At 54.4% G+C, this 22,753-nt stretch overlaps 2 protein-coding genes across 7 annotated transcripts in view; one reads left to right on the plus strand and one right to left on the minus strand.

The window, feature by feature from the left end:
• The window catches only part of SIMC1 (SUMO interacting motifs containing 1), an 85,448-nt gene extending 77,309 nt beyond the window's left edge, over positions 1-8,139 (plus strand). The window contains exon 10 of the mRNA XM_017341586.4: positions 7,313-8,139. Within this exon, the coding sequence (XP_017197075.4) occupies positions 7,313-7,593 (281 nt within the window). The 3' untranslated portion in view covers positions 7,594-8,139. The remainder of the gene's footprint in view (positions 1-7,312) is intronic.
• A 112-nt stretch (positions 8,140-8,251) lies between these two features.
• On the minus strand, positions 8,252-21,775 carry KIAA1191 (KIAA1191 ortholog). Of its 6 annotated transcripts, none has more exons than XM_002710431.6 (9): positions 21,605-21,775; positions 20,588-20,692; positions 20,229-20,310; positions 16,995-17,173; positions 14,111-14,237; positions 12,237-12,361; positions 9,920-10,023; positions 9,642-9,784; positions 8,252-9,519 (listed from the first exon to the last, which is right to left on the minus strand). In XM_002710431.6, the coding sequence occupies exons 3-9, from the start codon at positions 20,254-20,256 to the stop codon at positions 9,311-9,313; spliced, it is 915 nt and encodes a 304-aa protein (XP_002710477.3). In that variant the 5' UTR covers positions 20,257-20,310; positions 20,588-20,692; positions 21,605-21,775; the 3' UTR covers positions 8,252-9,310. The 6 variants fall into 6 exon arrangements, with proteins under 6 accessions (XP_002710477.3, XP_008253662.3, XP_089191217.1 ...); XM_008255440.5 differs by having other exon boundaries at positions 9,920-10,050; XM_089335091.1 differs by lacking the exon at positions 16,995-17,173.
• Between the last annotated feature and the right edge of the window lie 978 nt (positions 21,776-22,753).

Raw genomic sequence — 22,753 nt, forward strand, 5'->3', positions numbered from 1 at the left:
ATCACAGGGGCCTGGGACTCAAGTTTGAACCTCAGAAACATTACAAATATCTGTCATGGAGTTTCCCCGAAGCTTGTGTGGAGTCTGAATCCCGTATTTTTGAAACTGTGAATTCTAGGACTGTCGATGTAATTTTGAAATGAACAAAATGCATGTTTTCCCTGAATACCATTGGCTGGCCAGCTTGGGCGGGGCTGCCCACAGGCCTCAGCACCGCCTTGCTGCATGGAGCCCTGTCCATGAGGCGGGGGAGGCAGAGCAGGGCAGGGTCCGCTCACCAGACAACAGCCCTGCGTGCCTGCTGTGTGCGGGCAGGGCTGCGGGGGCCGCGTGAAGGAAATTCAGCTCCATGCGAACAGTTTGACGGGGGAGCCGAGAAAGTGGTTTCATAATCAGATCTGCAAATTGAAGTCACTCTGCTGCTGCTAACAAGTAGTGGCAAGTCGCTGGGCAGAGGACCAGAGGGGCCCAGAAGTGGAGAGAAGCTCTTAGAAAATCAGGAACAAGCCTGAAGGATGAGTCAGGGACAGGGAAGATAGAGCGCTCAGGTTATGTGTTAGGTTGGCGGTTCCTATGGTTACAGCACGGTGATGATGATGGTGGTGATGACGGTGAAGAAGCAGTAACAGGGAGTAACAGAAATACTGTCAGCCAGAATACCTTGAGCCAGGTGTTAGCTAAGCCCTTTACATAAATGGCCTCAAGACTGTACTTTCGGGGCTGGCGCCGTGGCTCACTTGGTTAATCCTCCGCCTGCGGCACTGGCATCCCATATGGGCGCCAGGTTCTAGTCCCAGTTGCTCCTCTTCCAGTCCAGCTCTCTGCTGTGGCCTGGGAGGGCAGTGGAGGATGGCCCAAGTCCTTGGGCCCCTGCACCCGCATGGGAGACCAGGAGGAGCACCTGGCTCCTGGCTTCGGATCGGTGCAGCTCCAGCCATAGCAGCCATTTGGGGAGTGAACCAACGGAAGGAAGACCTTCCTCTCTGTCTTTCTCTCTCTCACTGTCTATAATTCTACCTGTCAAAAAAAAAAAAAAAAAAAAAAAAGACTGTACTTTCAGCTTTCAGGCACTGTTTCTATAAAAATGGCCTGGGGCCGTGCTCAGCATCCTCTGGCCTAAGGCTCTCCTCCCTGCTGAAGCAGGGACCTGAGTGGCTCCGGTCCACTCGCCAAGACTTCCTCCCCCGTGGGCAGTGTTAGGGCACTGCTAACCTTCTCATCTTTAAATTCCCTGCATTGTTTTAATAAAATTTCACCCTTTTTGATCAACTTTTCATTCCATTTTGATTGCATCATGGTTTTGATTTACGTTTCCCTGATGGCTAGTGATCCTAAGCATTTTTTTTATCTGTCTGTTGGCTATTTGAATTTCCTCTTTTGAAAAATGCCTGTTCAAGTCCTTTGCCCATTTCTTCACTGGACTGTTTGCTTTGTTGTTGACTTCCTTGAGCTCTTTATAGATTCTGGATATTAATCCTTTATCAGTTTCATAGTTTGCAAATATTTCTCCCATTCTGTCAGTGGCCTCTTCACTTTGCTGAGTGTTTCTTTTGCAGGGCAGAAGTGTCTCAGCTTGATGTAATCCTATTTGTCAATTTTGGCTTTGATTGCCTTTGCTTCTTGGGGTCTTTTCCAAAAAGTCTTTGCCTATGCCAATGTGTTGGAGGGTTTCCCCAATGCTCTCTAGTAATTTGATGGTAATGGGTCATAGATTTATGTCCTTGATCCATTTTGAGTGGATTTTTGCATAACATGTAAGGTAGGGGTCTTGCCTCATACTTCTACATGTGGAAATCCAATTTCCCCAACACCATTTGCTGAAGAGACTGTGCTTTCTCTAGGATTGATTTTAGCTCCTTGTCAAAGATAAGTTGGTTGTAGATGCATGGATTGATTTCTAGAGTTTCTATTCTGTTCCATTGGTCTGCATATCTATTTTTTGGCCAGTAACAGGCTGCTTTGATTATAACTGCCCTATAGTATGACTTGAAATCTAATATTGTGATGCTTCCAGCTTTGTTTTTGTTGTATAAGATTGCTTTAGCTATTCCAGATCTCTTGTGTTTCCATATGAATTTTAGCATTGTTTTTCTAGATCTGAGAAGAATGCCATTGGTATTTTGATTGGGATCACATTGAATCTATAAATTGCTTTTGAGTATGGACATTTTGATGAAATAAATTCTTCCAATCCATGAACATGGAAGATTTTTCCTTTTTTGTGTGTGTCTTCTTATCTCTTTCTTTAATGTTTTGTAGTTCTCATCATAGAGATCTTTGACTTCCTTGGTTAAATTTACTCCAAGGTATTCAATTTTTTCTGTAGCTGTTGTGAAGATCTTAGAAGTTCTTTCTCGCCATGGCATTGTCTGTTTATACAAAGGCTACAGATTTTTGTGTGTTAATTTTATATTCTGCCACTTTACCAAACTCTGTTATGAGTCCCAGTAGTCTCTCCATGGAGTCTTATGATTCTCCTACATATAAATATAAATAGGAATAGTTTCACTTCTTCCTTTCCAGTTTGTATCCCTTTGATTTCTTTTTCTTGCCTAGTGGTTCTGGCTAAAATTTCCATGTTAGCCCACGGTGGCTGCAATACTCATCTTCACTGATGTATGAACCACACAAAGGAGCTGTGCAGTCCTCAGTGTGAGCACAGATCCCGCTGCAGTGACCCACCCCAGGCAGTCAGGGAGCTCTGAGCGTGTGGAGCCACTCACAGTGCTTTCCCAGAGACCCAGCCACACCTGCACCCTCTCATGCAGTCACAGTCCCACAGTCTCAGCACACAAGGCTCCCACAGTCACGGGGTGCAGAGGATCCCCTCCGCCCCACTAGCCTGGCCTGACCACAGAGAGGCTGAGACGTTCCCAGAGCCCGCTGCCTGTGGGTGCTCCACTTAGGCAGTCTGAGCCCTGGAGCCTGGGGTATGTTGAGAGGCTGGGGGCACCTCACAGTCCTCTGTGGGTGCCCAACCCCCTGTCAATCCTCCCAGACTCAAAGTCAGTGGGAAATGCCGATGTTTCCCTCTGCTAGAGTCTCGGGAACACATGCATTCACAAGAGCTGCTGGCCGATGTTGCCTCTCCCTGCCAGTTGCCAGGTGTGCGCACCCGAGCTGCTGCCCAGTACTACTGACAAGATGGTGGCTTGTTGGAGCCAGCGCCGTGGCACAGTAGGTTAACCCTCCACCTGTGGCACCAGCATCCCATGTGGGCGCCGGATCTAGTCCTGGAAGGAAGATCTGTCTCTTTGTCTCTTCCCCTCAGTCTGTAACTCTACCTCTCAAATAAATAAAGTCTTTAAAAACAAACAAACAAACATGGCGGCTTGTACCAGCCAGTTGCTGGGCACACGCAAGAGCTTCTGCAGCTGCTGCTTTTGCCCCAAATGGTGCCTGCCCTCTCAGCCTGTTGTCAGGCACCATTGTCAGGAGAGAGAAATGTGCTCCCCACCCCCTTTTTTTAAAAGATTTATTTATTTATTTGAAAGACAGAGTTACACAGAGAGAGAAGGAGAGGCAGAGAGAGGTCTTCCATCTGCTGGTTCACTCCCCCAATTGTCTGCACTGGGCGGAGCTGGGCTGATCTGAAGCCAGGAGCCAGGAGCTTCCTCTGGGTCTCCCACATGGGTGCAGGGGCCCAAGGACTTGGGCCATCTTCTACTGCTATCCCAGGCCTAGCAGAGAGCTGGATTGGAAGTGGAGCAGCCGGGTCTTGAACTGGAGCCCAGATGGGATGCCGGCACTGCAGGCGGCAGCTTTACCAGCTACTCCACAGCGCCAGCGCCTGCTCCCTTTTTTCACTGGGTCAGCAAGTATCCTATCCCCCTCAGGTCTCCAGGCCAGACTCACGCCACGCCCTCCCTCCAGCTGTATCACCCGCGGCCTGGGCTGCGGCAGTCTGATCTCACCTTACTCTCCAAAGCCGGCATTTTCTCCAGCTCTCAGTGCTAGGGCCGTGCGTTGTGTGCACGCTCTTGCTGTGCATCTGCACCTTCCACACCGATGCACCGCGTTCCGCTTCCTTCTGCAGAATTCCCATGGGGTTTTCTCTGTGACTCCCCCCTGAGAACGTGCTTTCTACACTGTTTTACTCCTTACCCCTATGCCTTTCCCTGTTCCTCCATCTTGGAATCTCCAGGCTGTTAAGATTTTGCCACATTTGGTTTATCCTTTCATCCAGCTAGGTTTCTTGTTTCTCTGAACAGTAAAGAGTAAGTTGGACCATCACAGTCTGGCTTAAATACATCAATGTGTATCTCCAAAAATAAGGATATCCCTTAACACACCCAGAAAATATATCCTTTATAGTACATAGTCTACTATCATCCCAGTAATATCTCTTATACATTATTTGAGTCAGGATCCAATCACATATCAAGCTTTGTACTCAGTAGCCATGTTTTTCATAACACAGACTTTTTTTAAAGTTTATTTATTTATTTGAAAAGCAGAAATACAGAGAAAGAGAGAGAGAGATAGCGCACTCCATCCACTGGTGCACTCTTCAAATGGCCCCAATAGCCAGGGCTAGGGCAGACCAAAGCCAGGAGCCAGAAGCTTCTTCTAGATCTCCCACATGGGTGCAGGGACCCAAACTCTTGGGCCATCTTCTGCTGCTTTCCCATTTGCATTAGCAAGGAGCTGGATCATAAATGGAGCAGCCAGGACTCGAACCCATGCCCATGCCCATCTGGGATGCTAGTGCTGCACCCACTGTGCCAGCCCCAACACAGACATTTTGGACAAGTCCTATCAAGCTTTTGTAGAATGTCCCAATACGTGTATTGTCTACTTGCTTCCCCAGGCTCAGATTTGCATTAAATACTATTGGCAAGGACCCTGAGTAGTCAAAAATGGCACAGCATCAAAAGGCAATGTTCGGGGCCAGAGCTGCAGTATAGTAGGTAAAGCTGCCACCTGCAGTGCTGGCATCCCATAAGGGCGCCGGTTCAAGTCCCGCTGCTCCACTTCCAATCCAGCTCTCTGCTAGGGTCTGGGAAAGCAGTGGAAGATGGCCCAAGTCCTTGGGTCCCTGAACCTGTATGGGAGACCTGGAAGAAGCTCCTGGCTCCTGGCTTCAGATCGGCGCATCACCAGCTGTTGTGGCCATCTGGGGAGTGAACCAGTGGATGATGGAAGACCTCTGTCTGTCTCTCTGCCTCTGCCTCTCTGTAACTCTGCCTTTCAAATAAACAATCTTTAAAAATAAAAAAAAAAATTAAAAAGGCAACGTTATTCTGGCCCGTTATCGGTGATAAATGTCATTTGGTTCAGATAGCACTCTCAGATTTCTCCCATTTTCCTTCTGTGACATGTAAGTGATCCAGAGGGCAACTTTGAGCCTATGGGTATCCTGCCCAAACTTCCAGGGTTCTAAGCACCCATCCATTGTCCTTACTTGAATCAGACATTTAGGAGGCTGAAATGTAGCTCTCTAATTATACCTTCCTTCTGCATTTCTTAACTGATCTTCTCAAAAATCTACCCTTTCCACCCCCTTTTATCTATGTACTCAGCCCTCATTTATTTAAGGTTTATTTATTTGAAAGGCAGAGAGGATGAGTGCAGGGAGAGAGATCTTTGTTCCACCGGTTCACTCCCCACATAGCTGCAACATCCAGGGCCGGGCCAGGCTGAAGCCAGGAGCCTAGAAAACAGAATTCAGTCCAGGTCTCCCAAGTGGGTGCAGGGGCCCAAGCGCTTCAGCAGGGAGCAGCTGGGACTCAGACACTCTGATATGGGATGCAGAAATTGCAAGTGGCAGCTTAACCCACAATGCTGGCCCACACGCAGACCTTTTAAAAAATTCAATGTGTTGGGGTGGGCATTGTGGTACAGTGGGTTAGGTCCCCATCTGGGACATCTGTATCCTGTATGGGAGCGCCAGTTCAAGGCCAAGCTACTCCGCTTCTGGTGCAGCTCCCTGCTAATGTGCCTGGGAAGACAGCAGAGGATGGCCCAGACATTTGGGTTCTTGCCAACCACTTGGGAGACTCAGATGGAGCTCCAGGCTCCTCGCTGCAGCCTGGCTCAGCCCCAGCTGTGGCAGGTTTCTGGGAAGTGAACCAGCAGATGGAAAATCTCTCTCCCTCTCTCCCTCTCTCTGCCTTTCAAATATATAAAACTTCTTTAAAGTCAGTTAAAATAATCCATTTTGTCATCTTTTCTGATGACATTGTCCAAATGTGGCTGACAGGCGCCCCCTTCAGGCTGGCCCGCATGTCCTCTCGGCAGGGCTCCATCTCGAAGCATTCATGTGCTTTGGAAACCAGGTTCACTTGTAGAATCACCTTTTCTCACAAAAAATGCTGCTGTCAGTGGGGAGTGGAGAATCGTTAAGCAGAAGGCACAATCTGGGCGCTGTGTGCCGACTGCCACTCGGTCGCCTCGGCTTGCAGCCCCTTTCTGCTGAGAGAACTAGGGAACTATGCATTTTTTTAAAAAACACAAATTCATACTGACACTTCAGTTTCCACCCCGATTCTTCCTCTCTTCCCATTCCTTATCTCAGCAGTCTCCGCCCACAGAAAGAACCTTTGTCCCCAGCGTGACACACGAATGCATGTTTACTTGGTCTATCCTACAATAACAGAAAATAGGTTCAGAAGCACTGCGATAAACCAGTCCACCACCACCGGCTTAGTGCAGGTCAGACTTCTTCCCTGTTCTCACCCCGGAAAGCTCCCAAAAGACAGTCAAAAGTCAGCTGAGTTTTTGTCTAAGTGGTTGTGTTCATTTGAAATATACTTTACTTAATACAGGCCCATTGTTTAAGTCAACAAAGAAAGAAAACTAAAACTGGACCCAGTTTTTTTTTTCTGAGAAACAGGAGCAAGAAACAGTGTTAGCACAGGAACTCAAGTGACTGCGACCTGTATCCCAGTGGCCAGTCAACAATTCAGCAAAGCATTTTTTATTTGAAAGGCAGAGTGACAGGGAGGGAGCAGGAGGAAGAGAGCGCGCGCGAGAGAGATATCTTCCATCTGCTGGCTCACTACCAGTGAGGCTGCCACAGTCAAGGCCGGGCAGGCCAAAGCCAGGAGCCAAGAACTCCATCCAGGTCTCCCACATGGGTGGCAGGGGCCCAAGTACTAGGGCCATCCTCCGCCACTTTCCCAGGTGCATTAGCGGGGGCCGGATTGGAAGGGCATCAGCCAGGACTCCAACCAGCACGCACATATGGAACCCAATAGCAGGCCCAGTCAACAAGTCTTAGCACTGAGCTCTTGCCCGCTGATACTGGACTTCTTGCATCATAAAGCGGTAAGAAGCAGTTCACTGTTCCACTGACGCTTCCCTCTTGCAGAGCACCTGCGCAGTTCGGTGATTGACCGGAAGGACTTGATCATCAAGAGGATTAAGCCAAAGCCCCAGCAAGGTGACGACATCACGGTGGTGGACGTGGAGAAGCAGATCGAGGCCTTCCGCAGCCGCCTGGTCCAGATGCTGGGGGAGCCTCTGGTCCCCCAGCTCCAGGACAAAGTTCACCTGCTGAAGCTCCTGCTCTTCTACGCTGCGGACCTGAACCCCGACGCGGAGCCCCCTCACAAGAACCGGGGCAACCCCACAGGGCCTGCCAAGCACTGACCGCCAAGCGCCTCCTGGACTCCAGCCAGCTCCTCAGAAGCTCCAGCGGTACGGAAAGCGGTCAGAAATCTCACCAGACCAAATGCAGCTCACGTCCCTGTAGGTTGTAAGAACTTTCCACTCTTTGGTATATCTCTCTTTTTATATATATATATAATCCTGTCCCAGCCGATTCTCAGATATGGCTTCAATATACAAGGTGTATATATTTTTAATAAATTATTTATCTATACTTTTTTTTGGAAACAGGTAATACTATATGCACTGTCTGTTTAACATTTCCACTCAAGATGTGAGAAAAGAGCCCCTTTGCCGAACAAACTTGATACACCAATGTTGTGTCATTCAAGGTCCTGCCGCCTATTTCTAGAAAAAAAGCTGTTGTTTCTCCCCAGTGGAATGGACACTGTATTAGACCTGCTGAACTGTGGCCAGTCTGTTAAGATCTAATGTAATGAAACGGGGTGGGGGGAATAAAAGGCTCGAGTGTGAAACAAACCACCTGATGTTAAAAGGACACAATAAAAAGACAACAGTTTTTCAAAATACCAAGTTGCCTATGTTCAGGCTCCATGGGCGGGGGGAGGCGGGGGGGGGGTGGGGATATGCAGAAGGAGGTAACTATGCTGAACAGGACAAAAAGGCGAATACCCACGTCTGAGAAAGTAGGAAGGATTTATTGTCAAAAACAAGAGCTCTTAACAGAAGAAACAAATAAGTTAACTGTCCTGGTGACTGCGGACTCCAGGCCTCTCCCAGGAAGGGCAGCTCCTTCCGGGAACAGGGTGCTGCCCAGACAAGGTAGAGTGGGGATCTGAGAGCGGGTGTGACAGTGACCGAGCATGTGCCCCACGAATGCCTTTCCTCCATGATATGCGTTGCCCAAACATATGAGGCTCGTGTTGGTGAAAATGCTTTTGTATAGGAAAAACTGGAGTTCTTTAACACACACCTGCACCGGCACCCACAAGTTTCGGGCCCTGACCAGGGTAAGGAAATTAAGATAAGGCGACACTCCTTTCGCGTGGACTCAAGTCGAGGGTCTCACTGAACTTGTCTTCCCTACTGAAGCCCGACATCCACTGCCCTGCACCCAGCTGGCACACCCGACTCTCTCCCTTTGGTGGTTAAATTCATCTCACTGTGAAGTACAAGGCGAGAGCTGCAGGCCTACCATTGGTTGGACGTAGAAAGCAGCAGCACGCCTCCGACTGCACCAGCTCGCTGGGCACGACAGACGGGCAGCAGGGCACAGGGCTCCGTCAGCTCTACCAGCAAGCAAGGAGACTCCAACCACAAAGACCTCACAGAGGGCCGCCCGCCAAGTCTGGCTTTCAACTGTACGCGGCTCCCCGTGCTGGCTAGGCTGCAGCACAGTGAGCACTGCCAGGCCAGGATCTGCCAGGCCCAGCTGACAGCAGTCCGAGAGCCCAGAAGCCTGGGGTCTGAACGGCACAAGGACAAGGACAAATGACACAGAGACAGGTTAGCGGGGCCCCTCACGCGTCGCTCACTCCTGATGGGCCCATCTAAAGCAGTACAGGATAGTCTCTTCCACACAGCGAGAACAGACTTCGTACTAACGTTTCTCAAAAACCGATTCTGTCTCCAGCTCTCTCAATGGGTTTTGTAAAATACGCCTTTCCTATGTCAGAGCTGAGGTAAAGGGGGCTGGGTGCTAGAGGCCCTTGATCTGCAGACCCTGGGACAGAAAGCTCTAGAAGCCAGAGGGTGTGAGCACGTTCAAGTCCCGGGGTTTGAGGTGATGGCTCCGCGCCGGTGGCTTCTTCCCCTCCATCACCGGGATGTCCATCTTGGGCGGCTTGAAGGTCGCTGGGTCCTCAGCCATCCGGGTGGCCTGGGCACGCATCAGTTCCATCGGCGAGGGCTTCTGGGCTCCTCTGTAGGCCTGGACAGCGAAACCTCCTACACGAGGAAAGCAGAGAGCAATGACCGCAGAGCGCCAGGCGCCCCCCGGCCTCAGCATGGCGCCTAAGATGCTGCCGCGCCGGGCTGCTCGGGTGCTCGTTCCAAAGGAGCTGCCTTACCGGAGTCAGACTTCTGGAGGGGTCTAGGCCCAAAAAGGCTCCACTTCTCGGCAGAGCTTCTGTCCTTATCCCCACCGCCAGGGTCCAGGGCGCTGGGACTTGGGCCAGGTAAGGCTGCGGAGGAGCCCGAAGTGAACCAGCCTCTGGAAGGGAGAGTAAAACCATCCCAACACGTCCTCTCCCTACACCTCCAGCAGGGGCTCAGGAGAGGAACAGCCCGACCGCACTGTGGGAGCACCCAGGGGCGCCCCGAAGCTCAGGGGGCACGGAAGGCTCACCTGGGCCCCTGCTTAGGGGAAGAGTGGGGGCTGCTGCTCGGGGTGGACTGGGCTGACGCAGGCCTCTCTTCTCTCGTGAGCTCTCCGCTCTGCAGCTTCAGTTTCTGTCCGCGCGGGTGAGAGGAGGGACACTGTTGAAACGAGAGCGATGGCACAGCGGCCAGACACAGCTCCGTGCACACAGAGCGACTGGGTTCCCGCGCTAACCTCCAGCATGGGGGAAACCATTCATGGGGAATCATTTGGGATCCCATGAAAAACAGTCTCAGTTCTGCCACACCAGATAGAGCTCACCTCCCCGACATTCCGCCTCCACCCTGCAACACCCCAACACCCGGCCAGAGCAGTGCGGTGCTTTCTCACAGCCACCCTGCCAGCAAGTGGACGAGCCGGAACTCAGGCCGGAGGCCCTCCTGGCCTTTAGGCAGGGTCCCGAGCTCTTTTCGCCCTGGCTCTGCTCTGTCCAGCCCCCCGCCATCCCCTGTCTCTGAGCCACGCCTCCAGCCGGCCACTTCCATCCCCCCAGCCGCCTGCCCATTCGCCTCCTCCTCCTCCCCTGGGACCGCGAGCCACCGCGGCTCTTCGCACCGTACACATCCATCACTCCATGGACCGCAGTCCGGGACGGGAGACAAATCCCCTCCACTACCGTCCGCACTCTAGCGCCCCTGCCCGCCCTGCCTGCTAGGCCTCTGCTTTGCCCAAGCTGCAGCCCCAACCAACGCTCACTCGCGAACGTTCTCACTCCACAGCAATCCGTGTATGCTGCCACAGCATTACACGCCAAGGCGACTCCCATCCAGCCTTTGCCGTCCCCGGGTTCCGGCCTGTGGCCAGGGTGCAGTCAATTCCACCATCACACATGGCAAACTGCTCGGCTGCAGTTCTGACTGGCCAGTTCCAGTTGCGTGTCAGACACAGCGCCCCTCTCTGTCTTGTCTGAGAGCTTAAACGGGCCGCCAGCCCGGCCTTGAGCCCCCACAGCCGCGGTTTTTAAGCCGACTTGCCAGAGTCCCTGGGACAGTCACTACAAAACGCGAACAGCCCACGGTTCTCTGTACAGTCAGCCGCGGGTCGCCAGGCCTGCACTGGTCCCCTCGCCCGGAACCCACACATACGACGGCGCTGCCTGCTCTCCTGGCCGGGCCATCAGGAACAAGGCAGGGTGGAGCCACCCCTCGCCCACAGTCCCAGTGTCTGCCACCTTCGTGCCCCTTCCTCTGCCCCCCCCCCCAGGAGTCCCCTCAGGAGCCAGACTCTCAGACTACTTGAGAAGAAGGCGCGGGGGCGGGCGCTGTGGTGCAGCGGGTTAACACCCTGGCCTGAAGCGCTGGCACCCCATGTGGGCGCTGGTTCGAGTCCTGGCTGCCCCACTTCCAATCCAGCTCTCTGCTAGGGTCTGGGAAAGCAGTAGAAGATGGTCCAAGTGGTTGGGCCCCTGCACCCGAGCGGAAGACCTGGAAGAAGCTCCTGGCTCCTGGCTTCAGATCGGCGCAGCTCTGGCCATTATGGCCAATTGGGGAGTGAACCAGCGGATGGAAGACCTCTCTCTTTCTCTCTCTCTCTCTCTGCTTCTCTTCTGTGTGTAATTCTGACTTTCAAATAAATAATAAATCTTTTAAAAAAAAGAGAGAGAGAGAGAAGAAAGTGCAAAAAACCCAACCAAAGGCTGCAGTACTAAGACGCTAAATGTCAGCCTGGGGCCTCACTCTCCCCTGCGTAAGGTACGGGGCCGGCTCTGCACGAGGAGGACTCGCGTGTAGAGTGGCGGCCATGCGCCTCCCAGCAGGTGGCACTCCTCGCCCAAAGGAACTCCTCAGGGACTTTTCTTCATTCCAAAACCTTGGCTAGCAATTAAACCCTCACCAAAGTCAGTCTCCAAATTTTAGAAATGACGGCAAATTCGTTCAAGTTCCACGTCCAAATTTTTAAATGGGACATAAAATAAGATTCGTTTCCAGCTACACCACCCACCCCGTTGAGACTGTCTGATTGTCCCCGCAAAGCCCGTGGCCCTGCGCAGCCAGCGATCCGCAGTGAGAACTCAATCACATCACACCTGCGAGCTGAGAGCCAGAAGCAGACGGGGGGGGGGGGGGGGGGGGGGCGGGCACGGACAGCCGGAGACGCAGACTTCCCGGGTAAGGATGTGGCAGCACAGGTGGGACTCCCCCAGCGCCGGGTCCTCTGTCCAGTTCTGCTCCCACCCTGCTCCACGGCCCCCAAGCAGCAGAGCTGCCAGCTTCCACCCCGCGGGCGTGCCCAGCCGGGAGGGATGCAGGTTTGTGCCGTGAGGGTTCCTAAGAAAGCAGCTTACGTGGAGCGCTTCTGCCACTCGCAGGTACTTGTTCTCCTCGGTGGTGAGGCCCTTGTGGGGTGTGTAGCCAGCGTCTCTCAGCCCTGCCTGCTGCTCAAAACGCTGAATGCTTTCCTGGGTCTGCTCTGGGAACAGAGGAGAGGACGGTCATGCCCGCCCCCCTAGCCCATCGCAAGCCGGGGAAGAGACGCACCAGAGACCACATGGATCACCCACAGCGTGGGGTCCTCAGAACGGCCGCTGTGGCTCGCCGGCTACTGGGACGTGGCCCTCGCGGCAAGCTCCAGGCGCACGCTCCTCAGCTCCCACCCACGTGTGCCCTGTGACACTTTCCCTGGATGTACAAACGCAACGTGGAGAAGGCAGCTGACACGAAGACGCTGTCACACTTTTCCAAATACCAAGTTTTCTAAGATTCACCACCCACACAGAAACCTTCGCCAAAGAGAAATGGGCCACGTTCCAGCCACGGTACTGACCACATTCAAACCACAGCCACTCTGCCTTGAACAAGCCCGCATCTGCTGACTGCGTGTCTGGCGTGCAAAACGGCCCAGCCCAGGGCCTGGCCCAGCTGCACACACGTCCGCTCGGCCTCACCGGCTCCCCTCACCATCAGGCGGTCAGGGAGACCGGGCGACGAGCGACCGCGGAATTTTTGCTGACTCCCTACGCGAACGGCATGAAACGCCCCGACAGCCAGGACCCTGGCAGCTGGGAACCCCGCTCCAGGCACGGGAGGCCCTTTGGGACCGAGGCTGTCCTTTCCTGAGGAGGTACCGCCCCCGGAACTAGGCGCACAGAAGACAAAAGCGGTCACCAGGTGGTCACCCGCAGACACTGAGTGAACTGCGGGCGCCATGCCAGGATGTGACACGCAGCTGGCTTTTAAAATATAAGGTGATGGCAACATGCACGGTGCACGACAGGATTAGCTGAGAACAGAGCGGCACGTCTGCCTCTCTGCGACAGGAAGACATGCGTGTGCGTGGAAGAGGACGAGCCCCCCAGGGACCTGAGAACCTCGTGTCCTGGGCGCCAGAGCGAGCGGGACTGCCATGACCGTGTTCTCAGTACAGAAAGGCTCCCACGCTCTAAGAACACGTCCCTGCAAAACACAAGCAGGAGCTGCTGACTCGCGGTGCACTCGTGGGTGAAGACGAGGAAACCAGAGTCCGGGTCTGGACTTTGGTTCTTGGCGGAATTCTTCAGAAATTGCCCCAGAAAAAGCTGATGCTATCCTGGGGAAGAAAAACACGGGCTTTGACTCCAAGACCAGGCCACCCTGGGGAAGGTCCGTGGACTTGACCCCAGGCCCACACACCTGCTGACTAGCAGAGCCCTGCCTTCCCATGGCGGCGGAACACCCTCCAGAGGGTGGGAGGCCAATTCCCTCATTACGAGGTTAAAAACCACGCCAGCTCTCCTACGGCAGGCGCACTCGGACCACAACTGAGGCACAAGCCTGGCCCTCTTCCTGATGGACCAACACGGAGGTGTTTCGTTAAAAAACAAGGACAGAAACACAGGGCAAGCGCTGAGCCTGTGTGTTGCCCTGTGCAGCAGAGCCTGGGACAGTAACAGCAGCAGCTCCCAGCCTCTCAGCCCTGACCGCCTGCCAGCACGGTGGGGGGCATTTTATAAAGGGGGCCACAGTCTCCAGTGTGCAGTCACTTGCCCACGACTGCAGAGACAGATACAGGAGAGAGAGACTGTAGCACCAAACTAGCAGCATGCACCCAGCCCAGACACACTCGTCTTCCACACATCTTCCACCCCAACGGAACGCCAACACGGGGCAGGGGGTACCTGGCCGCCACCGCGACACCAGTGAGCACAGCCAGGGACCACTCTGCACGGAAGGCAGGGCTTACTTGTGATCAGAGAATTCATGATGACGCGGGTAGCTTTAGCCTTCACCACCGGCACCTTGTCCATACTCTCAGTGGACGCTGACAGAGTCCCGGCAGGGGCCGGCGCGCTGGCCTCTCCTTCCTCCGCCTGTTCAACAGAGGACGGGGAGCACTTGAACAGGGAAGGGGAACCACACCTGAACGGAGGCCTCTGGGGCAGAAGCTGCTGAAATCTGGTCGCCTGTGGTGGAAGGGAGCACTGGCCGTGTCCACAGAGTGAAGACGGCCTCACCCAAGGGGCCACATGTTAGCACGTCCCGTGTGGAGCTGCAGCTCACCAAGATGGCAAGCGGGAACCGGAAGCTCTGAGGTCTGCTTCCTTCCCAGCCCAGCCCCAGGCCCTCGGCCACACTGTACTCCATCCATCAGAGCACGGGCGAAGTGGTTCTGGAACTTCCTGAGCGGAAGACCACCTGGAGGGCTTGGGAAAGACCCAAGAATGTGTGTTTCTAACAAGTGCCCCGCTGACCTGAGCCTGCTGGCCCTGACAGCACACTGCAAGAACCGCTGCTCCAAAGGCTTAGGCCATGGCCTTTTAAGCCAAACCAACAAACAAATGGATTTAACCTCTAGTCTTTAACATGCAAGAGCTGGGAGAAACCCGGGTTTATTCCATGGTCTGTGCCGTCCCAAAGGGACTGAGAAGACAAAGGGTCAGGAAGAAGGGTCAGAAGTCCTGCAGCGCTGTGCCCCGACGACACTGCGCAGCCGTGGCCTCACGCGGGTACAACCTGAACCCCTGTCTCCAGCCGGGCAGGTGGCTGGGGCGGCCTCACACATCAAAGGATGCGAGGGATGTCCCTGTGGAGCCTGCCCTCCTCCTCTGAGAGCACAGCTGCTCCCGACATTGGCGGCCGCCGCAGGGGCACACAGGAAACTGTCAGCCCACTCCGCCTGGGGAGGCGGGCAGCGGCCTTTACGAACACAAAGCGGGCGCTGCCCTCGGGAGCACCATCGTGGGAAGCCCTGCGCGTTTCCTGGTCCCCTGACTTGGCTGCTTTGCCATCGCAGGCCCAGGGCTTTACTTCCACTAACTGTACACGCAATGCTTCCTCCTGACAACTGACTGGGTCAGGTTTCAATAGAAAATTGAACGCTGGCGCCGCGGCTCACTAGGCTAATCCTCCACCTAGTGGCGCCAGCACACCGGGTTCTAGTCCCAGTCGGGGCGCCGGATTCTGTCCCTGTTGTCCCTCTTCCAGGCCAGCTCTCTGCTGTGACCAGGGAGTGCAGTGGAGGATGGCCCAAGTGCTTGGGCCCTGCACCCCACAGGAGACCAGGATAAGCACCTGGCTCCTGCCTTCGGATCAGCGCGGTGCGCCAGCCACAGCGGCCATTGGAGGGTGAACCAATGGCAAAGGAAGACCTTTCTCTCGGTCTCTCTCTCTCACTGTCCACTCTGCCTGTAAAAAAAAAAAAAAAAAGAAAGAAAGAAAGAAAGAAAATTGATATAGGAAACTCCACCCCCAGAGCTGTCAGCGACATCTGCTTAGAAAGGAGCTCCATGTCAGAAAAAATGAGGGGGACAAAACCTCATTAGAAAGAATCAGCGTGGGGCTGGTGCTGTGGCGTTGTGTGTAAAGCCGACACCTGCAGCGCCAGCATCCCATATGGGTGCCAGTTCAAGTCCCGGCTGCTTCACTTCCGATGCAACTCTCTGCTATGGCTTGGGAAAGCAGTAGAAGATGCCCCAAGTGCTCGGGCCCCTGCATGTGCATGGGAGACCTGGAAGAAGCTCCTGGCTCCTGGCTTTGGATTGGCTCAGCTCCGGCCTTTGCAGCCATTTGGGGAGTGAACCCCAGCGGATGGAGGACCTCTCTCTCTCCTGCTTCCTCTGTAACTCTGCCTTTCAACTAAATAAATAAATCTTTCAAAAAACAGAGTTGTACACAGGACATGGCTGTCCTCAGTGAAGTTGGGCTGGGGGCCAGAAGTCATTACAGCAGCTACAGGATACCTGCTTGGACCAGCCTGCGGTCTTCGGTTTCTGACTCTCCACGAACACCCCTCCGACGTCAAACGGCGTTCCCACCCCGCCCCCACTGTCCAGGAGCATTCCCACGGCTGAGATGGAAACACCGTGGCTCGGGGTAACGCTGTGTGCCCAGGGCCACAGCTAGTCTGCCCACCTTTTGGGGTTCACACCCCAGTCTGTTAAAGCAGACCCTCATAGTTTCCACTTCCTCTGAGGCCCGAGCTAACGCAGTTCGGAGCTGGGGAAACTGCAGGTGCAGGAGAAGCAACTCTGCCCGAGAGGGAGCAGCAATATAACCTTTCTCGTAAGCGTGGAGGAGGGAAGGCTGGGATGACCGTCCCAGCTGCCTGCACAACGGGGCTGCGCGCAGGGTGTGCGTCGGACAGCACCTGCAGGGGACGGCGACAGGGAGTGGCCTCTGGGCAGGGGATGGAGAAGGAGCCCACTCTTCCCTGAGCCACAACACAAACACCGGGCCGGAGCACAACACAGACACAGTCCCGGCCCTCGAGGCTGTCAGAGGGGCACAGGCAAGGCCACGATCCTGACAAGGTGCGTGGCTCAGAACTCAACCAGGAAGGCGACAGCAGTTTCATCAGGACGGCAAGTCAGGCAAATCTCCCTCTGCAGGAGACACGTCTGAGCTCAGACCTGCAGGCCAACGCAGCGGGAGCAGGGCCGGGGGCTGAGAGCGCAGGATGGGGGGGAGGGAAGAATGGGGGGGGGCAACTTTCCAAGCAGCTGGGACGCCAGCGATGGCTGAGGCACAAGACACCCAGAGGGAGCGGCTGCTGCCCAGGGCTGTGGGGCTCCGGGCACAGGGGAGGAGGGGCGGTGGGCGTGCCTGAAGCCATTGGCAGGGTCAGGTACCTGGGCGAGCTGCTGGTACTTGCGCTCTGGAACCACTGGCTTCCAGGGGATGCTGCCCATGTCCGATGGGGGAGGAGTCATGGGTGCAGGGTCCTCGAGGGCATCGTCATAGCTGAATGCCCGGCGGCACATCCCGATGGGCAGGGACATCTTGCCGAGAGGCCCGTTGGGCTCAAGAGCTAAGAACAGAGACAGCAGTGAGGAGGGGTCAGCCGCACGACAGCGGCTGTCAATCACCACGCAGGACGGGAGCTCTCACGTCCCCCAGTGTAGATCCATGACAAGAGCAGCCTGGACACCCAAGGAGGGCACCCTACCGACCCGTTCTCCACACAGCACACTCAGCAGCCCTGACCCATCATGGACTAGGAAACCAGAAGTTCTACTTCAATCTACCTGGCAAGGTCACACAACTTGGAAGGGGAGTTTGCAATCGAAACCTAAACTCATCCGACTGTGGGGCCACTTCTACTACATCCCCTCACTGCAGGACTAAGGCCCCCCATGCATGCCAGGAGGATGTCAAGTTCTTGACCCCCCAGAACAAGGAAAACCAAGAGGTCGAGTAATCTGCCCAAGGTTAAACAGAAAATGTCTCGCTGGGGTCCAGGTCTGCCCGAGGCCTCACTGCCAACCCTCTGCCTCCCCTACCCCACCACCGAAAACAGCAGCCCCCCAAGAACGATTCAAACACCACTCTGTCCAGCGTCCCCTGTAGCTTCGGGTGTTCTGCATGATTTAAGCAGCAGAGCCGACCCCGAGCGCAGACACGGAGGACAGCCACTCTCACAGAACACTGCCGTCACCAGAAGCAACTGCTGGAAGGGCCCGTGGTGACCAGGCTGCCAGCTCAGCTGGGCCGGCCGAGGAACAAGGTTCCCGTTGTTTGCTTTGCTAATCCCTTCCCGTCTGAACTCCCGTCCAGAGTCAAGGTGACATTTTCCCGCTGTGACGATTATATAACCACTCTCCAAGACAGCAGCCTGCTGGCAGTCAATCTAAAACCCCAAAGACTTCACTTCAAAGTGAGCGGACCACTTCAAAGTGGCCACCGTTACTACTGTTACCATGAATAATAATTACTCATAAATCCATAGAAACACAGAGAGGATGACTGGTCCCCAGGCGCTTAAGTAGGGAAGTGAAATGAGCCCACTAATGGGTTTCCTTTCTGGAATGATGAAAAGATTCCAGTTAGATTAGTGGTGATGGCTGCATCACCACACCACCACGTGAAGGTACCACAAACTCCTAAACTGTTCGCTTTAAATAGGTACACTTTGGGGCCAGCGCCGTGGCACACTAGGTTAATCCTCTGCCTGTGATGCAGGCATCCCATATGGGCCCAGTTTGAGTCCTGGCTGCTCCACTTCCAATCCAGCTCTCTGCTGTGGCCTGGGAAAGCAGTAGAAGATGGCCCAAGTCCTTGGGCCCCTGCACCCACGTGGAGAGACCCGGAAGAAGCTCCTGGCTTCGGATCAGCACAGCTCCAGCCATTGCGGCCATCTGGGGAGTGAACCATGGGATGGAAGACCTCTCTCTCTCTATCTCTCTCTCTGACTTTCTTCTCTCTGTAACTCTTTCAAATAAAAATAAATGTTAAAAATATATATATACACACATAAATAAGACTAGTATTTTCCTTGCTATGCACTTACACCCCTCATCTAACCCTCATCACACAGAAATTTTTCCCACTGTCCAGCTCAGGAAACAAAGGCGTAGATCTTCAGTGACGCCCCTGGTACCAGCCAGCAGGTAGGGGTGGGAACAGGAGAGCAGACCTCACTCTCCTGCGACATACACGCTGCTCACATGGTAGAAGAGTAACCTATGGGGCACAAGCCTCTGGCTCAGGAGCGCGACAGGGAGTTCGTGGCAATCACAGCGACAGTGAAACACTGACACACAAGCTGGTGACGTGAGACCAGACACGGATCTACACTGGGGCACGGGAGAGACTTCTATTAATTCACCTAATCTGGGACCAAGCTCAAAGATATCTTAATGACTCCTCAACAGATATCAACAGCCTTCCTAAAAATGATGAGTCATCCAGGGGCTGGCATTGTGGCACAGTGGGTTAAGCCACCGCCTGCATCCCACGTGAGTGCCGGTTCAAGTTTTAGCTGCTCTGCTTCTGATCCAGCTCCCTGCTAATGCACCTGGAACAGCAGCAGCAGGCGGCCCAAGGTCCCTGGGCCCCTGCCACCTGTATTGGAGACCCAGATAGAGTTCCAGGCTCCTGGCTTCAACCTGGCCCCATCCTGGCCATTGTGACCATTTGGGGAGTGAACCAGTGAATGATCTTTGTCTGTCTGTCTTTCCTTCTCTCTTTTTTAACTCCCCTTTTCAAATAAATAAACCTTTTAAAAAAATACATTTTACTAGAAAACATTCCTACAAAGAGACCAAATAATCTTTGGGGCCCCAGGGTGGGCGGGGAGATTGGCCTGGTGGGTAACACACTACCTGGGATGCCCGCATCCCAGGATCCTGCTAATGCGCACCCTGGGAGGTGGCAAGTGACGGTTCGAGTAGCTGGGTCCCTGCCACCCATGTCGGAGATCCAGGTCACGTTCCCAGCCCCTAGCTTCAGGCTGACCCAGCCCTGGCTGTTTGGGGTATTTGGGGAGTGAACCAGCTGACAGGCGATCTCTCTCTGTCTCTCTACCTTTCAAATAAGTAGACAAAAAGGGTTCTGGGCAATAAATGCACACTCATCACTAACTTTTAACTCACATTTTAAGAAAATTTGCTTAACCTTCACAACGACTCTAAGAAAAGGGACCATCATTTATCTACACTAAGAATCAGCAATGCAGTGATTCAGATCTACTGAAAAACTCCATCCCCTTGCCATGGAACAGGACGAGGGGAATGAATGACGTCAGTAACCCGGAAGTCACTGCCCTACACAGACCCTACATGGACCTTGTGCCTCTGTCCAGACCTCGTCCCGCCCCTTTCCCCAAAAGACAGGCCAAGTTTCATCACTTTGGTAAGAAATCGGTCCCACCCTTGAATGAAATGGCTGCTCCTTTTTAAGTTACATTTCGGGTTCACACCACGGCTGGGTGGAGAATACGACAGCATTTAAACGATGCCTGTCAGTTGAGTCTAAGTACTGGTGAAGGAGTAATCATTAAAAGCATATGGTTTGGATGAAGACCTCTGTCTAAGCTTACAACACTCAGAGCAAAAAATGATTGGACGAAAAAGCAGTAAGTTTACCAGGCATTTCTGGGTGTCTTGAAGCCATTGAGAGACTGGGATCCGGGTGCTTTCTCTATATAGAATTCCAAGTCCCTGCCACCTAATAAAAAACAATAAAGGGCATTTCTCTCAGTGAACACCACAGAACAGCCCCAGTGATGACAGGCACACAGAGTATTACAGCTTGTTGACAGGCTCAGACATACACACAACAGCCAATGGGTGACACGCATGCCATCAGGGGAGAGGGAGGGGAGGGGAGGGCAGGGCAGGGCAGGGCAGAGGAGGGGATAAAGGCCAAGGTTTCTCTCACCCCTGGATGAGCTTATCACCTGTTTGATGACAACGAGACGCCACACCTGGTGAAGTCACCTTACCCCAGTGAAATGACGTGATGACTATGCGGACAGACAGATGTTAACGCGGAGCATTTTCCTGCAGCTGCCAGGGAGCCAGGCTTCCCAGGAGTCCATCCAGAGGTTCTGGTAAGGTCACAAGCCAGCATGGGTACAGCTGTCTGCAAACCTCCCGCCCCTAACAACCCTTGCAAGAGGCGCTCTCTGCACTGCCTCTTACACTTGACCAGGGACCAGGCAGCCACAGCATTCAAATCCACTCTTAATATTTATGGCGTTTTTATTCAAAGCTTTGTTTTAGCCTTGCGGCGACACTGCAGAGCAGGCATTATTTCACCCGAAGTTTAAACAGAAAAGAACTCAAAATCAAGGGATTTGCCCAAGGTCACGGGTAAGCGGCCCGTTTCCCAGACTCTTTCGCTCCCATTGCACAGGGGAGTCAGAGGCCCTGAGAAAGCCGGGGCTTGCTCATCGCCCCGCGCTGCACTGCCCTCCAGCCTGACCGAGCTCCGGGAGAGCCCAGTTAGAAAGCACGCTCGAGCCAGCCTCGCGTCCCGGGAGCGTTCCCACCGCAGACGCGGCTCCCGCTCCTTGCCCCGCACCCCGCCCTCCCGCAGAGCCCACCGTCCCGCCAGCATCAGAAAGGCCAGCCCCCACCCCTCGAAGCCAAGGCTAAGGAGATCAGGGCCGGGGCTGGCAGAAGCCGGAGGCGCCCTCGGGGGAGGGCAGGGCGGGGCTTGAGGGACGAGGGGTGTGAGGACTAGACGGAGGTGGGGGGTCCCGGACCAAGCCGGCCCGGAGAAGCGCAGGAGAGGCCCTGAGCCGGACCCAGGGGCATCAGGTGAGAGAAGCCGCTTCGTGACACTCCAGCCATGGGGGCGGCAGAGACAGGGGCGGTGCGGCCGAAATCTGAGCCGGGCCAGGGGTGACGGAGAGGCCCGGGGATCCCCAGCGCCGGCTTGGCCGAGGGGCCGACTGCGCGCCCCTCCCGATGCCCCGCGGACGCCGCCCGGGTGGGCCCGGCTGCCGTCTGCTCACCTGTTCTCCCGCTGCCGCGAAGCCGCCTGCGGCCCGAACTCCGGCACTAAAGATGTTCCAAGGACCCAGCTATCCTGAGCGGCAGTGGCGCAGTCCAGACCCAAGCCATGGTAAGCGCAGAAGCAACAACAGACGTCCCCAGCGCGCACCAGGGATCAAACACCAGCTGCCGGACTCGCCGGCAGCCCGGGGCAGGATAAAGCCTCTCGGGAATCACGGCACATCACGCGAGACTTGGCCCGGGAGGTGTTCGGGGCATGCCGGGAGTTGTAGTCTCAGGGTCTGCCGGGCTGCACGCCATTAGCTGCCCTGGGGGTTGCGTGGGATTCGGCTCGGTAGGCGGGATCCGCCAGGTCCTGAAGGAAAAGCCATCCTTGCTATCATCACAGCATCATAGTTGCTATCAAAGCTCATCTGCGGAGGGCTGTGGGGTGCAGGAAATGGGGGTCACAGGTCAGTATTTGGCCACTGAGGCTTTGCTCATCCCACTAGAGTGCCATTTCTGGCCTAGGGTGCACCAGGGATCAAGGTCTTTTATAAATTCTGCAACTGGCTTATAAATAGCTAATGTGATTTTCCGGCGTGTGTTAAAAGCGTTACTTTAATTTGGAACTTTTACAATATGCCACCTCTCTGTAAGCAAAGCTGACACCCTGACCCTCCCCCAGTGCCAGGGAGGTGCACAGCACCTCTCACCATCAGCAGGGGGAGAAAGGGCACTCTGCACCTTACATAATACATAAGGCAAGGTCACCCGGTTTAGTTCTTAGCCAACGTACGTGAAAACTGAAGCCTTTCCCAGAAGCCACTGCCCCTGATGAGAACAACTCTCCCCCTGACTTCCACGGTGCCCGTGTCTAAGTGGCATCATAGACAGTCGTGGGACATCCACTGCTTTGGATTTCACCCTTGCACTGGGCCCCAACAGACCAGGCTAAGCTGCAAATGGAGTCACTGGCACCAAGTTCCACACCACCACGCCAACACTCAGCTGTTACTGTGACCTTCCAAGGATCGGGATTGGAGCGTACAGCCAATTTCCCTAACAGGCCAGCTTCCTGGCACGGGAGCGTAGTTTCCCTCTGCCTTATCTCTTTCACAAAGAGGCAACCTGGAGTGACATGATGCTAACCAATCTGACGTTTTGTC

This window comes from Oryctolagus cuniculus, chromosome 6, assembly GCF_051225735.1.
Source record: "Oryctolagus cuniculus isolate XC-2025 breed Fujian yellow rabbit chromosome 6, ASM5122573v1, whole genome shotgun sequence".
Lineage (NCBI taxonomy): Eukaryota > Metazoa > Chordata > Mammalia > Lagomorpha > Leporidae > Oryctolagus > Oryctolagus cuniculus.

What these genes read in the sequence shown, in the direction of transcription:
- KIAA1191 (XM_008255440.5), bottom strand. Translation starts at nt 20,256, where the DNA reads ATGGCTTCAAGACACCCAGAAATGCCTG. An exon ending in AGTACCAGCAGCTCGCCCAG is followed by an intron (nt 14,238 to 16,994) that starts GTACCTGACCCT and finishes TCTGTTGAACAG; the next exon opens with GCGGAGGAAGGAGAGGCCAG. An exon ending in CATGAATTCTCTGATCACAA is followed by an intron (nt 12,362 to 14,110) that starts GTAAGCCCTGCC and finishes CTCTGTTCCCAG; the next exon opens with AGCAGACCCAGGAAAGCATT.